The sequence below is a fragment of the Magnolia sinica genome, chromosome 6, assembly GCF_029962835.1.
Source record: "Magnolia sinica isolate HGM2019 chromosome 6, MsV1, whole genome shotgun sequence".
Lineage (NCBI taxonomy): Eukaryota > Viridiplantae > Streptophyta > Magnoliopsida > Magnoliales > Magnoliaceae > Magnolia > Magnolia sinica.
Genome location: NC_080578.1, coordinates 104,235,761 through 104,251,580, shown reverse-complemented (window position 1 = coordinate 104,251,580; position 15,820 = coordinate 104,235,761). Strand labels below are relative to the sequence as shown.

The 15,820-nt window shown below is 42.0% G+C and overlaps 1 protein-coding gene across 2 annotated transcripts in view; it reads right to left on the bottom strand.

The window, feature by feature from the left end:
- The window catches only part of LOC131249391 (E3 ubiquitin-protein ligase SIRP1-like), a 30,966-nt gene extending 22,762 nt beyond the window's left edge, over positions 1-8,204 (bottom strand). Inside the window, exons 1-2 of one of the 2 annotated variants that reach the window (XM_058250144.1) lie at positions 7,740-8,118; positions 5,835-6,238 (exon numbers count right to left, since the gene is read on the bottom strand). In XM_058250144.1, coding sequence (XP_058106127.1) covers positions 5,965-6,238; positions 7,740-7,927 — 462 coding nt within the window. In that variant the 5' untranslated portion in view covers positions 7,928-8,118 and the 3' untranslated portion in view covers positions 5,835-5,964. Of the gene's footprint in view, positions 1-5,834; positions 6,239-7,739 lie in introns of those variants that run through there. The other variant, XM_058250146.1, reaches the window with a different exon arrangement.
- Positions 8,205-15,820: the final 7,616 nt, after the last annotated feature.

Genomic DNA, 15,820 nt, shown 5'->3' with positions numbered 1-15,820 from the left:
CCTCGAGCTCACCTCAAAAACAGGTCAGTCTAATTGACCCACAGCCACCCCTAATCGAGTCACACTCACCAGCCATTTTTGAGTTTCAAGTAGACTAAACTCACAATCCTGTCGAGTCGAGTTGACTCAGCCTTATTCCAAGGCGTGCCACCAAGCTTTAGAACTATGATTGGACTGGCCTTATTTTTACACCAGATCATATTTAAGGTGCGACCCATCTAATGTACGGCTCATAGGCCGCGAGGCATAAGGGTGAGGTGGAAGAGGGTGCTATGAAACCACGACGGTAGACTAATGAAATCAACCCATCAAAAGAAAAAAGTACCAACACATTGCGTAGAAATTAAGATTGAATATGGGTCCTACAATAAGGGCAATGTGAATGAACATTGAGCCATGGGAGAAGGCAATAAGAATGGTAGGTGTGGGAACATGGTAGGTTTATCACCATCTGTTTGGCCCGGTTCTCATCCAGGCAAACAGCACACACCACTTTCTCTGAATTCCTTCTGTCCACATGAATCGCCATTTCCATTCTCACCCCGCCCACACCAGCTTTGCTTGCACCGGCTGCATGGTCCGATTCTCCATCTCTGCTAGGCTTGTTTTTACTCCTTCTGCCATTAAGATAGAAATGCAAGTTCAGTATGCTAGTAGAGCTGGCATATATGATAAGGAATGCGAAATGCAAGTCGTAAACTAAGGGCATGTTTGGGTGTCATTGATAATGGGTTAAAAACACATTTTCTCCTCATCAGAAGCATACCAACGGCTGGATTTGAGCTTATGATCATTGCCAGCTTGGTAAGATTGTGGCCCACTCAAGTGTCCAATTCGCTCGAAATTTCAGCATAATGGGATTTCTGTGATGATGAATTTGATGCAGTTTGGATTTTTAAAAACATGGAACATATGAACATGTGTGTGATCGATGGTCAATTCTAACCTCCCTATAAACTCATTTTTTGAGAAAAAGGATACAACAGCTCTTTTCTGAAGAATGAGTACTGATTGCAACAAACACACTTGATCTGATCACGTCTTCTACCCAACCTCTTCGCCTATATGCAATCCTAAATGGGCTGGCAAAATGGATAGACGGCGTGGATGTTTTATCCATGCTGTCCATCCGTTTTACAAGCTCATTTCAGGATATGGGCCCAAAATTTAAGTATATTCAATGCAGAACACCTAAGGTTGAAAACTTCGTGCGGCCCACAGAAGTTTTGGATGAAGCTGATATTTGTGTTTTCTCGTCATCCACGCGTTTGTGACCTAGTGAGCAGGTTAGATGACATATCAATATCATTACTGTGGGCCCTTGGAAGATTTCAAGGGTGGACGTCATTATCCCCCCTGTTTCCTGTCGTGTGGTTCACTTTAAGTGTTATGCACCAATTTTGGGACTCATATTAAAAAATTATCTGAAAACCGGATGGACGGCATGGATAAGACATGCATCCATGGTGGGCCCCACAGAGTTTACTCAGTACCCTGCAATGTACTGAGTTGGTTCCAATTCCGCTTCCGTCCGAATTGATCCCACCACCCGTGCTCGTTTACGTAGGCTACGCAGCCGTGGGCGCGAGTTGCGTGTAAGCCCGACTGCAAGGAAGGCATGTAACCCAAAGCTCTGTGGGCCCACCAAGATGGCCTGTGTAACATCCACTCCGTCCATCAGTTTCACCGTGGCCGAAAAAAAAATGGGGCAGATCAAAAACCAACGTTAGCCACACCACAGGAAACAGTTGGGATTGAACGCTCACCATCAAAACCTTACTGGGACTCATAGAGGTTTCAGATCTGGATGATATTTGTTTATTTCGTACATCCTGGTGATAATCCCCTTATGAATGGATTAGATGGCATATATAGATCAAGGCGGGTCTTATGAAGGCTTCAACGTTCATCCATCCCCACTGTTTCTCGTGGCGTGGCTGATTTAATTATTTAGATCCACTTCATTTTTAAGATCAAGTACTGACATACACCCGCGAAACTGATTAACGGACTAGATTTCATACGGATATCACGGTGGACCTCACATATTTAAAGTAACTGGGGTTACACGCAACTCGCGCGAGAGTTACAGAGTTGGAGCGGATCAATACATCATCGTCGTGTCCCGTGGAGAAATCTATCCACGTCGTGTGGAGGCGGGTCCGATCAATTCAACCGAACTACCCACACAAAACGGGTCCACGTCGGGTTCGGGTTTCAAACGGACGTGATACTGATAACGCATTGTCTAAACTAATCCTTCAGTGTACAGCTATTCACCCGCATCGAATCTCGGTCGGCCTAGAATAATCGGAACCGTCGGATCGTAATCAGTCTATGCACCGATAAAAATAAAAGGCTACGATTAAGAGATGAGAGAGAGGATGGACCTGTAACCAACGCCTTGGAGCTTTTCTTCAAGCCTTGTACGGGCTCTGAGGGCAGTATCGTCCATGGCCGTCTCTGTCGACGGTGCGATATGTGAACGCAGAAAAGACGGTTCACGCGTGTTGTCGATATGGTGATGGTGGATCCTTCTCCTTCGGGCCACCTCCACTAGGGCTAGCATTCCCGCCATAGTTTTGCTAACTTGCGCACTCTGATTCTATTATCGCAGGAATCAATTAAAGATAGAAAAGAGAATCCGAGAACTGGTTTTTCTTCCGTTTACAGAGGGGTTCTCTTCTAACGTACGCAGCTGGCGCGGCCGATCAACAACAACGCGTTTTTTCACTATCAACGTTTCTTCGTAAAATCAGCTTATCCTCTCACCTAATAAGGTGCGCTAGTAGCGGATTTGATCCTGGATGCTTAGAATATTACGAAAATGACATTTTCTCACTAGAAACAAAGGTTAGGGTCGGCAGTCCTTCGGAAGCGGATTGGTGGGTACCACACACCAGCTATATAGCTAGTGTATAGACGTCAGCAAGTTCTGTGGATCCGTATGTGTTATATCCAAACGGTCCATCCATTTTTCCAGCTCGTATTAAGGCTTGAGGAGAAAAATTAGACAGATAGAAAGATCAAGTAGACCACACTGCAAAAGGAAGCGGGGGATTGAGCGTCTACCATTGAAACCCTTTTGGGGTCAGAGAAGTTTCAGATCAATATGAAATTTGTTTTTCCTCTTTATCCATATATTTTTGAACTTATTAATGAATTTGATGGAAAATAAACATTACAGTGGGCCCTAAGAATTTTTTAACGGTGAAAATCATTATCCTCGTTGCTATTTTCGGTGTGGTCCATTTAAGCTTTGGATATAATTCAATTTTAATGGTATCTACGTTAGCTATATTGTTGGTGCATCGTTAGCATGTTCTGTGGGTCTCATCATGATGTATTTATTATATCCAAACCGTCCATCCATTTGGCCAGATAGTCTTAAAGCTTGAGACGAAATATAAGACAAATATTACTGTCAAGTGGACCACACTGAAAAAACCAATAGCGGATTGAACGTCTATTGTTGAAACCCTTTTAATGGTTAAAGAAGTTTTGGATCAATATGAAATTTCATCCAGATCTTTGTGACCTTATAAGCAGATTAGATGGAAAATAAACTTTAAGGTGGGCCCTATGGATTTTTGAATGGTGAAAATCATCATCCGTGCTACTATTTGTGGTGTGGTCCAGTTGATCCTTGGATCTGATTCATTTTTTAGATATTACTCTAAAATGATCTCGAAAAATGGATGAACGGTGTGGATATAATAAATACATCACTGTGGGGTCTATGTAACTTTGATCTCCTTTGGGCGTTGTAACCGCGGCGACAGTGCGCTCGCGATGGTACAAGTTTCGAGTCGAGCTGACTCAGATCTACGAGATGCGACTCAGGGTCGTGCTCAAATGCCAATTACAGGTCGCGATTTGCTAGAATTTGAACGGGAGGACCGCGAGAGTCTAAGGAACGGTACGGTATAGGATACGAGCCTTACAAAAGATGCGGTAATTACCTATATAAATAATCATTACTCATTTACATGGAAATTACAATTGATCCGAAAATGATATCTCCAAATGAATGGACGGTATGGATAGAAAACATACATCATGGTTAAACCCACAGAACTTGGTGATGTCACTTCAGTAACAAGTGTGGCTATTCAACCTGTCAGTAGCTAATGGTATCCTTTTCTACGTGGAGCGAATTTGGAAAGGTCTAGGTAAGGCTAAGTTTGGTCAAGCAGCCATCGTGGGGCCCACCTTGATGTATTTTTTTATATATATCCATATCGTCCATCCATTATTCTAGATCATTGTGGCATGATTTTGAGAAATAGGCATATTCAAATCTCAGTTGGCCACACTACTAAAAGCAATGATGATTGAACGTCCACCATTAAAAACTTCGTAGGGCCAACACAAGGCTTATGTTTCAATCCAATCTGTTGGTACGATCACACAAACCTAGATGAATGAAACAAAATATAACTTGGTTAAAAACTTTTGTGGCTCATAAGAAGTTTTTAATGGTCAATCAACACTGTTTCCTGTGGTATAGTCCACTTAAGATTTAAATCTACGATCTGAAAAAACAAAACGGATGGACGGCTTTGATATGCAACAAATACATTAATGTGGGCTTCGTGTTCTTGGCCCTACTGAATCTGCTGCCATTTGGGATTGTGTAAAATGAGGTCAGTCCAATCATAGTTCTAAAGCTTGGTGGCACTAGGGCTAGGGGTGTACACGAATTGAGCTAGCTTGGTTAGCTCACTCGACTCGACTTGAAAAAGCTCGTTTCGATTCGGTTCAAAGCTGAGTTTGAGCCAAGTCGAGCTGATTTTTTAAGCTCGAAAATGAGTTCGAGCTAAGTTCAAGCAGGCCCCAGCTCGACTCGACTCGGATCGATTCCAGCTCGAATCGAACTAGTTTGGTGACTTGGTTACTTTGCCAATGATGTTGTTCACCAACTGTTTGATAAAATGACTCAACGAAATGTGGCTGGTGGGAAGGAACGATTGGTTGTTGGCAAGGAAGGTTTGGCTGGTGGTAAGGTGGCAAGGAAGGTTTAGCTAGTGGCAAGGAAGGTTTGGTTGGTGGCAAGGAAGGTATGTACATGAAACAATTACCTTTTTTCTCTGTTTTTTTTTTTTTAAGGCTTTTATGTTACTTAAAAGGTGTTTGAGAAAATACCTGTAAAACTATTGCCTCTGTTTGTAAAACAATGGGGTTTTGAAGTTGCAATTTAGGTGTTTGTGGAAATGCCTTAATGGCGTACTCGGCTTGATCTTGGCTCGAACTCGGCCCGAGCTGCTGACCGACAGAACCAAGTTGGCCAGTCAGGCTCGAGGACCAAGCCGAGCCGAGTTCAAGCTGAGGTCAGCCACTGTTCAAGCCGAGTCGAGCTAAGACCAGCTTGGCTCGGTTCGACTCGATGTACACCCCTAACTAGGGCTGAACCTGACTTGGGCTTGGGCAGGATGTATTGGGTTCGGTGTCAGACTTGGGCTTGGGTAGGATGTATTGGGTTCGGTGTCGGACTTGGGCTATACAAATACCAACACAATAAAACTTGGGTCGGGCTCTGGTTGAGGTATCAGGCTCCCCAACCCAACCCGAACCTAATTGATATACAAGTTCTTTATAAATTATAATTGAGTATGGATCGTTTGTGTTGAAGGCACAAGAAATTTCAATGCCGTCGGGTTTCATTAATCCACGTCATTTCCAATGGCTCAAGCTAATAAGATACACCAGATTTCTCCCTCCCAAATAGATTGGGTGCTACACAACATGACTTATAAAGCAGTAGCTAGTTGTCCTATATTTTAGCTTGTTTGTTTAGAAGAAATAAACTTCTTTATAATTAATAAAATTATAGGTACAAAAAATAAGACATGTATTGAAAATATAATAGAATAAGGGTACAGTCAAAGAGGGTGCCATGAACCTCGATGGTCGACTAATAAAATCAACCCATCAAAAGAAATGGACTACCACATTAAGGAAATATCAAGATTGAACATTGGTCCTACAATAAGGGCAATGTGAATGAACATTGAGCCATGGTAGAAGGCAATGAGAGTGGTAGGTGTGGGAACATGGGAGGTTTATCACCATCTGTCTGGCCCGGATCTCATCCAGGCAAACAGCACACACCACTTTCTCTGAATTCCTTCTGTCCACATGAATCGTCATTTCCAATCTCACCGCGCCCACACCAGCTTTGCTTGCACCGGCTTCATGGTCCGACTCTCCATCTTTGCTAGGCTGGTTTTCACTCCATCTGGCATTAAGAAAGCAATGCAAGGTCAGGATGCTAGTAGAGCTGGCATACATGATAAGAATAAAGCGAAATGCAAGTTGTAAGCTAAGGCCGTGTTTGGGTGCCATTGATAATGGGTTATAAACACATTTTCTCCTGACCAGAAGCATACCAACAGCTGGATTTAAGCTTATGATCATTGCCATCTTGGTAAGATTGTAGCCCACTCAGGTGTCCAGCTCGCTTGAAATTTCAGCAGAATGGGATTTCTATGATGATGAATTTGATAAGCGGTTTGGATTTTCAAAAACATGGAACATATGAACATGTGTGTGATCGATGGTCAATTCCAACCTCCCTGTAAACTCATTTTTTGAGAAAAAGGATACAACAGCTTTTCTGAGGAATGAGAAGTGGTTGCAACAAAAACACGTGACCTCTTCGACCATATGTAATCCTGAATGGGCTGGCAAAATGGATAGAAGGCGTGGATGTTTTATCCATACCGTCCATCCGTTTTAAAAGCTCATTTTAGGGTAAGACCCAAAAGTGAAGCATATTCAAATATTAAATGGACCACACCACAGGAAACAGTGTGAATTGAACACCTACTGTTGAAGACTTCGTGGGGCGACAGAAGTTTTAGATGAAGCTGATATTTGTTTTTTCCCATCATCCACGCGTTTGTGACCTAGTGAGCAGGTTGGATGACATATAAATTTTACTGTGGGCCCTAGGAAGATTTCAACGGTGGAGACGTCATTATCCTCCCTCTCTTTCTTGTGATGTGTTCCAATTGAGGTTTTATGCTTCAATTTGGGGCTCATATCCAAAATTGATTTGAGAAAAACGGCATGGATAAGACATGCATCCACGGTGGGCCCCACATACTTTACTCAGTACGCTGCAACGTACCGAGTTTGTACCAATTCCGATTCCGTCCAAACTGATCCCACCACCCGTCGCTCGTTTAAGTGCGCTACGCTAAACGTGGGTGCGAGTTGCGTGTAAGCCCGGCTACGAGGAGATCATGTAACCCAAAGCTCTGTGGGCCCCACCTAGATGTCTGTGTGAAATCCATACCGTCCATCAGTTTCATCATGGCCGAAAAAAAATGAAACGGATCCAAAACTAACGTGAGCCCCCCCAAAGGAAGCAGTGGGGATTGAACGCTCACCATCAAAACCTTACTTCTATCCATAGAGGTTTCGGATCGGGATGATATTCGTCTATTCCGTACATCCTTATGAATGGATTGGATGGCATATATAGATCAAGGTGGGCCTTATGAAGGTTTCAACGGTCGGTATTTCCATCTCCAGTACTGTTTTTCATGGCGTGGTGATTTAAGTTTTGGATCCACCTCATTTTTGAGATCACATTCCGAAATCTCCCCCCGAAACTGATGAACGCCCTAGCTATTCACCCGCATCGAATCTCGATCAGCCCCAAATAATCGGAACCGTCGGATCGTAATCAAAATAAAAGGCTACAATCGAGAGATGGGAGAGAGGAGATGGACCTGTAACCAATGCCTCGGAGCTTTTCTTCGAGCCTTGTACGGGCTTTGAGGGCAGTTTCGTCCATGGCCGTCGTTGTCGACGGTACGATACGTGAACGCAGAAAACAAGGCTCGCGCGTATTATCGAGATGGTGATGGTGGATCCTTCTCTTTCGGGCCACCTCCACTCCTGGTAGCATTCCCGCCATCGTTTTGCTAACTTGCGCGCCCTGATTCTCTTCTCACGGGAATCAATTCAAGATAGAAAAGAAATTCCGAGAACTGGTTTTTCTTCTGTTTAGAGTAGGGTTCTCTCTTAACGCACGCAGGGAGCGCGGCCGTTCAACTACAACGCGTTTTTTCACTATCAACGTTTCTTCGTGAGATGAGCTTCTCTCTCTCACCTAATAAGGTGCGCTAGGCGTGGATTTGACGCTGGATGTTGAGAATATTACGACAATGCCATTTACTTACCAGTAACTTACGTTAAGGCCCGCTGTCCTTGTCTACCCCTGGATGTTGAAGAGAAGTACGAAATATCACGGAAATTCATTAAAAGATATTTATAGTGATAATATCTCGATATTTTCAATGCATGATGTTTTTATTTTCTCGTATTCTTTCAAGATAAATGTCTAAAAATTTAATTAAATTCAATTCTTATCCAAAAATTTAAATATCAAAATCATTTATCAATTTATAATAAATATTTTGATATTTTATTTTAAGCAGGAATTTCCTGATATTATCGCGAGTAAAAAGTAAAATTCTGAAAATATCTCGAGAAATTGCGATGAACGAGAATTATACCGATGAGAGCGAGGTTGTACGGGAAATGATTCAGTGGAACAGTCTCCATCTAAACCGCATACAACCTACCTTCGTCAGTGGCTGTGATAGGGGAAATGATCGATCGGTGCCGTCAAACTAGTGGTCCCCACTGTCGATGGCCCAAAATTTGAAGACTACACTGTCTAAACATCTTATCTGCCACTCCCTGAAGTGGTGAAAACGTCCACCATTTTTTTCACCGTTAATTTACCGACCTTAAAGTGGATGTATATCCTATTGGTATGATTTTCTTTCAAAATTGGACCATCCACAAAAATATCATTAGACAGGCGTTCTGATTTGTTATCTTCTCAATCACTTGTACGGTGGAAGGTGCGTTGCATGGAAGCTCAGTGGAGTTGGCTGCACTGGATCGTTCATGTGGTTCTGGATATTCAGCGGGCGCAAAGCGTGAGGCGCGGATCGTATACAAACCCCAACAGGACAGACGGAAGGTACTGTAAGGGGCTCTGTGGGCCCACCGTTTTATCTAAGCCGTCCATCCATTTTAAAAGATCATTTTAGGCATAAGCCCAAGGAGATCTGACGTTCGAGTTGGCTACACCGTAGGAAGCAGCTGTGACAATCGTCCACCGTTGAAACCTTCCTATGGATTACTACTTTTTTTAGTTTCCATCCAATCTGTTTATAGTGTCACATAGATCTGGATGAAGGGACAACATAAATATCAGCTTGATCTGAAACTTCGGTTGTCCCTAAAAGGTTTTCAGTGGTAGGCGTTGAATCCTCACTGTCTCCTTTTTTTGTGGTTCAATCAATCCTTTGATCAGTCTATTTTTTGGGCTTTTAACTTAAAATGAACTTTCAAAATGGGTGGACGGATTAGATATAACAGATATATCACGGTGGCCCCACGAATCCCCTAACAGGACCATCCATCTCTAGCAAGGTCCCAGTGGGGTAGTACCCAAACCGGCAGCCCAAAGCGTGACACATGCCACACTTGTCGTGCACTCGATTCGACTTATTACAGTAGATTTCGCTATGGCCACACGCATGTGGAGTCTTGTACACCGACCCTCACACGTGCAACATCAGGGTATTCCATTAGGTGGGCCACAATGTGTAGATCTTCCAACTTAATAATCAAGCAGCACTCTTCAGGTGGACCATAATTGTCCAAAGAAATAGATGGCCAGAAGAAATTCTTTCGGGCTTCTTTATGTTTTGTGGCCCACCTTGAGTAAAACAGTCAAATTTTTAGGCCAGAAAATCCAAATAACGTAGACCCCCTGTGGAACGGTCAGATTCTGGATATGTGAGCTATATTGGCATGTGTGCCCGCATGAGTATGGTAGGGCTCCAATACACCCGCCTTTGAATCTTGATCATCTTTCCAATGATCCGAGCCGTTTATAAGATGAATTTTATCGTGTACTGTGGTTAGTCAACTAATAAAATCTATCCATTTATATTATTACCATGCATGGATAATTTTGATAGTTATTTGAACATGAACGGACACATATCCCTTATGTAATGAAAGGGTTGAAATATTTAATCCAACGTTTTTTTAGGCATTCTATGGAGAGCCCAGTAAGTAACGGGTGAGAAAAGAGTAAAGTCCAACGGCTAGAATGCCAACGCAGTCAGTAATTTCTTAGTCACAAGTCATAAAACTATATTCTTAAAAGAGAAAAAAAGCTCCGTTACAAACAAACAAGGTATATTGTCTGGTTGTTTTTGGTTTTAACGGGCAGGCGTAGCACTCAATGCATACCAAGACATAATCATGAGGTCTCCCTGGGAAAAGAAAAGAAAAAAAACAAAATAATTAAATAATTGAGCCCAAAAATAAGGCATATCCAAATATCATACGGTGGATCACATTGCACAACGTAGTGGGTGTATTGAACGTATACTATTGAAATTATTTTGAGGGTTAGAGAAGTTTTGGACCAATATAATATTTGTTTTTTTTCCTTTGTCGAGGTATGTGTGACCTTATAAATAAATTGAATGGAAAATAAACATTATTGTAGGCCCTACAAACGATTTTTAACGTTTTAACGGTGAGAATCATTGTCACTACTACTATTTGTAGTGTGGTACACTTGAACTTTAGATATGACCCATATTTGGCTCATGACTTGAAACGCTCAAATAGCAGTAGGACATGAAGCGAAAAATGAGGAATGTCCAAAACTCATATGTGCTATACAAGCTGAAACAGTGGGTAAGGGAATTCCTACAGGTGAAACCTTCGTAAGCCCCACTTACTTGATGCTTAAGCTCAACTTGATACTTATATGCCATCCAAACTGTTTATAAAGTTATTTTCACCGGTACGAAGTGAAAACACCACAAGCTTAGACATATAAAACTTTCCTGGCCATATAAATATTTCAACGGTAGTCATTAAATTTCCACTGTTTCCTCTTGTGCGGTTCATTTGAGTTTTTGATCTACTTTATTTTTAACCACATGTACTAAAATGAGGTTGAAAAAATGGATGAACGAATTGGATTTCTCACAAACATCGCAGTGAGCCCCACCCAAAATCCTTGGACGGGAACTTCCTGATATCCGCTTCCCGTGTCGTTCCGAAAAGCTGAAAATGCCACGGTAAACTCGGAAACGGATTGGCTACTCCTCCGTGGGCCCCATTATGATTTATGTATTTCATTCATGCCGCTCATTCATTTTTAAAGGTTATTTTAGGGCTTGACCAAAAAACGGAGAGGGAAATAAATCTCAGCCGGACCACACCTAAGGAAAACAATCACAATTGTGATTGGATATCCACCATTAAAATCCTCCTAAGGCCCACTGTACTGTTTATTTGACATCTAATTTGTTGATTAGGTCATACATACTTAGATGAAGGGAAAAAACAAATATCAGCTTGATCGAAAACTTTTATTGGCCCCAAAATTTTTTTAATGGTCAACGCTCATTCAACACTATTTCCTGTAATGTGGTCGTTTTGAGACTAGTATATATCTTATTTTTACTCCCATACTCTAAAATGATAAATAGAAATAGATGGACGAAATGGATGAAATACATACTTCATGGTGTGGCCCACAGAGAACCGACCATCAGCCATTGGCTGGTGGAGGGGGAGTAGCCAATCCGTTCCCGGTAAATTCTTCTTTACCACCGTTTAAAATCACTATTGTAGAGAAAAGCGGAATCAGTGGCAGTTTCGTAGTTAATTGAGAAGGAAGAGGTTATTTCATAACTGGAAAAACGCGAACTCGACTGGAAGCTTCCTTTGGCCGCCCTACCATCATGTGAGTAAACTTCCTAGCGCTTGCCTCGAAAATGCAGGGCACGAGGTGATAATAAACTTTAAAGTGATTCGCGCGAGTGTAGGTAAATGTCACCCTTCGCAGCACAGGGTATTAAGTTCAGTATATATGAGAGATCCTGACCACTCATTGCATGGCCCCAATGTAAATATTTCTCCCCTAACTTTTAGATCTACTAATAATCAGATATGACCATGAGATTTCCACCAGTTTGATGCTCCATTTAGAGCATTTAAAAGTGGGACCATCTGCAGAATGGTCCGGATCTCTGTCTAATCTGCCACGTAGATACTGCTGCCAGTGGACTCTTTGAAATCTTACTCGCGCAAATCTCATACTATTTTTCCAAAATCACCACTTTATTTAATTTTGGGACGCGAATGTTATTTATTTGATATTCTGGCGGAGTACAACGCTTGATACTCAGGCACTTAAAAGTAGTAAAAGTGGCATATATCAGCTCAAATTAAACCGACTAAATTATCGGACAGATTTTTTTAAATAAAATTCCAAAACAAAAATTGATGAGAATTTACAATCATCTGATTCGTAGACACTTTTTATTTAAAATAAATACCATTGTATAGTTTTTTTAACCATCCAATAAATGATCAGAATTTACCGATAGAAGTAATTTTCAGTTCATCATATATCTAAAATTTTACCTATAAGTTGGACGGTTTAGATTAAATTAATTATTCGCCAAGAATGCACTGGCTTACTAATTTCTAAGTGTCTGCGTATCATACATTACAGGACGCCGGAGTATCAGACTTTTTCATTTGACCACTGAAAAAGATTCGATTCATGGAGGGTTTTTGCGAACGCGGTTTGCGAACGCGGTTCCAAAGCGTACGAAATTCGCGTTCTTTTATGCTGACGTGGATTAACTAGTGAGAGGTTGAGTAGCGAGGCTGCCTACTGAAGTGACGTCACCAAGTAACGTGGGACTTACATTATGTGTGTTGTATCCACACCGTCCATCCATTTGGAGATATCATTTTAGGACATGAATCAAAGAATGAGGTAGATCCAAAGCTGGAGTGGACCCCACCAAAAACAGTGGGGAGAGTGACGCCCACTATTTTATGTGGTTCACTTGAGCTTTAGACCTGGCTCACTTTTTTGTCTCGTGCTATAAAATGATCTCTTCGCCTTAATGAACGGTGTGGATACAAAACATACACCATGGTTGGACCCACAGAACTTGGTGACGTCACTTCAGTAGTGGGTGTGGCTACTCAACCTGTCAGTAGCTAATCCCCGTCCTTTTTTGCGTGTGAGCGGATTCGGTCAGGTCTAGGCAATGCTGAGTTCGGTCAGGCAGCGATCGTGGGGCCCACCTTGGTGTATTTTTTGTATATCCACACCGTCCATCTGTTATTCCAAGTCATTTTGTGGCATGATTTTAAGAAATAGGCACATTCAAATGTCAGTGAGCCACACCACTGAAAACAGTGGTGAATGAACGCCCACCATTAAAAACTTCGTAGGGCCCATCATAAGGCTTATTTTTCAATCCAATCTGTTGGTACGGTCAAAAAAACCTCGATGAATAAGGAAAAATATATAAAATCTTGGTTAAAAACTCTTGTGGGTCACAAGAAGTTTTTAATGTTCAATCGACACTGTTTCCTGTGGTGTGGTCCCTTTGAAATTTATATCTACTTCTATTTTGGGTCAACTTCCTAAAACGATCTGGAAAAACGGATGGACGGCTTTGATATGCAAAAAATACATTAATGTGGGTCCCGTGGTCGTGGCCTGACAGAATTGGCTGCCTTTGGGAGGGAGGGTTCTGATGCATAATAGATGTAATGGATAGGCGTAATATTATATTGCTCTTCTTTGTTCATGCACGATCATGGTTCGGTGATCCACACCGTTAATATTGATCAACTTGCAATGGAGGGGTAACACCAAAAATCTTTCTGGCGATAGACGATTTTTACCCTTGCACCAGTGTCCTAAATCAACGGTTAGCTAACAATGGTTGAATCTAATAAAATAATAGTTGTAGATGGGACAGCTGGAATCATCCACTCTGGAAAGCACTGAGAATACTCGATCCAACATGGGGCCCACCGTATCAACTGTCTGGATCACCAATGCATCGGGAGACTATTTACAGTTTGGATGTATATATCTTAACCATTGATTTCCTTTCCTTTGTTCATATGGATGTTAGATTGTTGTGGTATTTTCTCTCCCCACCAATTGAATGGTTGAGATTTTCCATTCTGAGAAATGATATTTGATGGGCCATCAAAGAGGGGTCGATTGGATGGATGGTTCAGATCCCTCAACCATAAGCCTATTTGTAGGACCCATGGTTTGGGATCCACAACGTTAATCTGGAGGAGCTTGCAATAGATGGGTCACCCATAAAATCATTCTCAAGTTAGACGAATTCTGACCCTTGATCAGGGTCCTAGAAATCAGTGCTTAGCTAGCAATAATTCAATGGGATAAAATAATAGTTGTTGGTGGGAAAGATAGAATCATCCCACCTGGAAAGTATTGGAGACAGAATCCACGGTGGGGCCACCCAATCAATGTCTGGATCACCAAATTCTCAAACCTCCTGCATTGTACAGAAGGGATGCATCAGGACACTATTCACGGCTGCGATGTATCAGGAGATTTAACAGTCCGGGCTGCGCCAAGGTCCGGCGAAGCTGGGCCCGACCTAGTATGGGCCCAAGATGGGCTAAAACATACAAACTAGAGTCAGCCCATGAAACCCCATGTGGGCCTGGCCTTGCTGATTGTTCTTAGGTACAGCCCGGTCCAGCCCAAATGTTAAACAGGCTAACACCGTAATGGAAGATTCTAGCCGTTGAATACCCTTTTTTTTTTTTTTTTTTTTGCCCATTTGGATGTGGATTGTTCTGGTCTTTCCTTTCCTGACTGTTTATTTCATGGCCACCCATTGAAGGGTTGGGATTTTTCAAAACCGTTTATATGATGGGCCTCACTCTTAAGTGGATTATCGTTAAGTATTGCAACCCCTATTTCTCTTTGAATATGGAAGGTATCCTTTAAACCTTTGATTAAGCCCTCGCCCACCAGCTAGTGGGGGCTGGGTAGCCAACCCACTCGATTCTACAAACTCGAACCCGAACTGGTTTTGGGTTGGGATTAGGCACCATGGCATGCTCCCTGGTATTAATCACTCTTGAGGAGTCTCAAATACGTGACTTAAGACTTCTCACTCAGATAACATTTGATACAAGACAATTAACCACTTACTATAAAAGCTCAAATTGATAGAGTGTGGTGAATTAATCCCTTTATTTATTATTATTATTATTATTATTATTATTAAATGTTAGCTTGTTAGTACACCCCACGGTCAGTTCACACTTCACTGTTAGCCACCCCCACTTGGGAATCGATACCATGACCAAGGTGTTGAAATGAGGTATCTTTCACTCAGTTTACCACTTGAGCTATGGATCAGGGTGTGAATTTATAGCCCAGGCCTCACATCGCATGGGTTAGGACCTTGACCGAACCTCCCTCATGGGCCCCATATCACATGGGTACCACCTCAAACGAGTCACCCACCTCACACGAGCCACCTGCCTCACACAGGCCACCCACCCCAAATTTGTTCTCTCATCTCATGGGCTATCCCACTCAAGCCCAATGTGAAAATGCCCCTGCAATAAGATAGACCCGAGAAAACAACAAAGAGAAAAAGTGAAGGAAAAAATCCTCGTACTAAAGCAAAGGGAAACTTAATAAGGAATGCTATTGTATTTGAATATAGAGAGCAGTAGAAACAAGATATACAATAAAACCACATGTGCATATCTACACTTTGACATGTTAAATACTACGTATGAACATTTCACCTATGTATATTTGAATTCTGTTTAGAAAATGAGCTGCGAGTAGTTTACTAGACGCATGCCCGGCCCACCAAGTTTACAATTCAACCCACTTCTGATAACGGTATGATTGACATCACAACCATCGAAAAAGCAACAC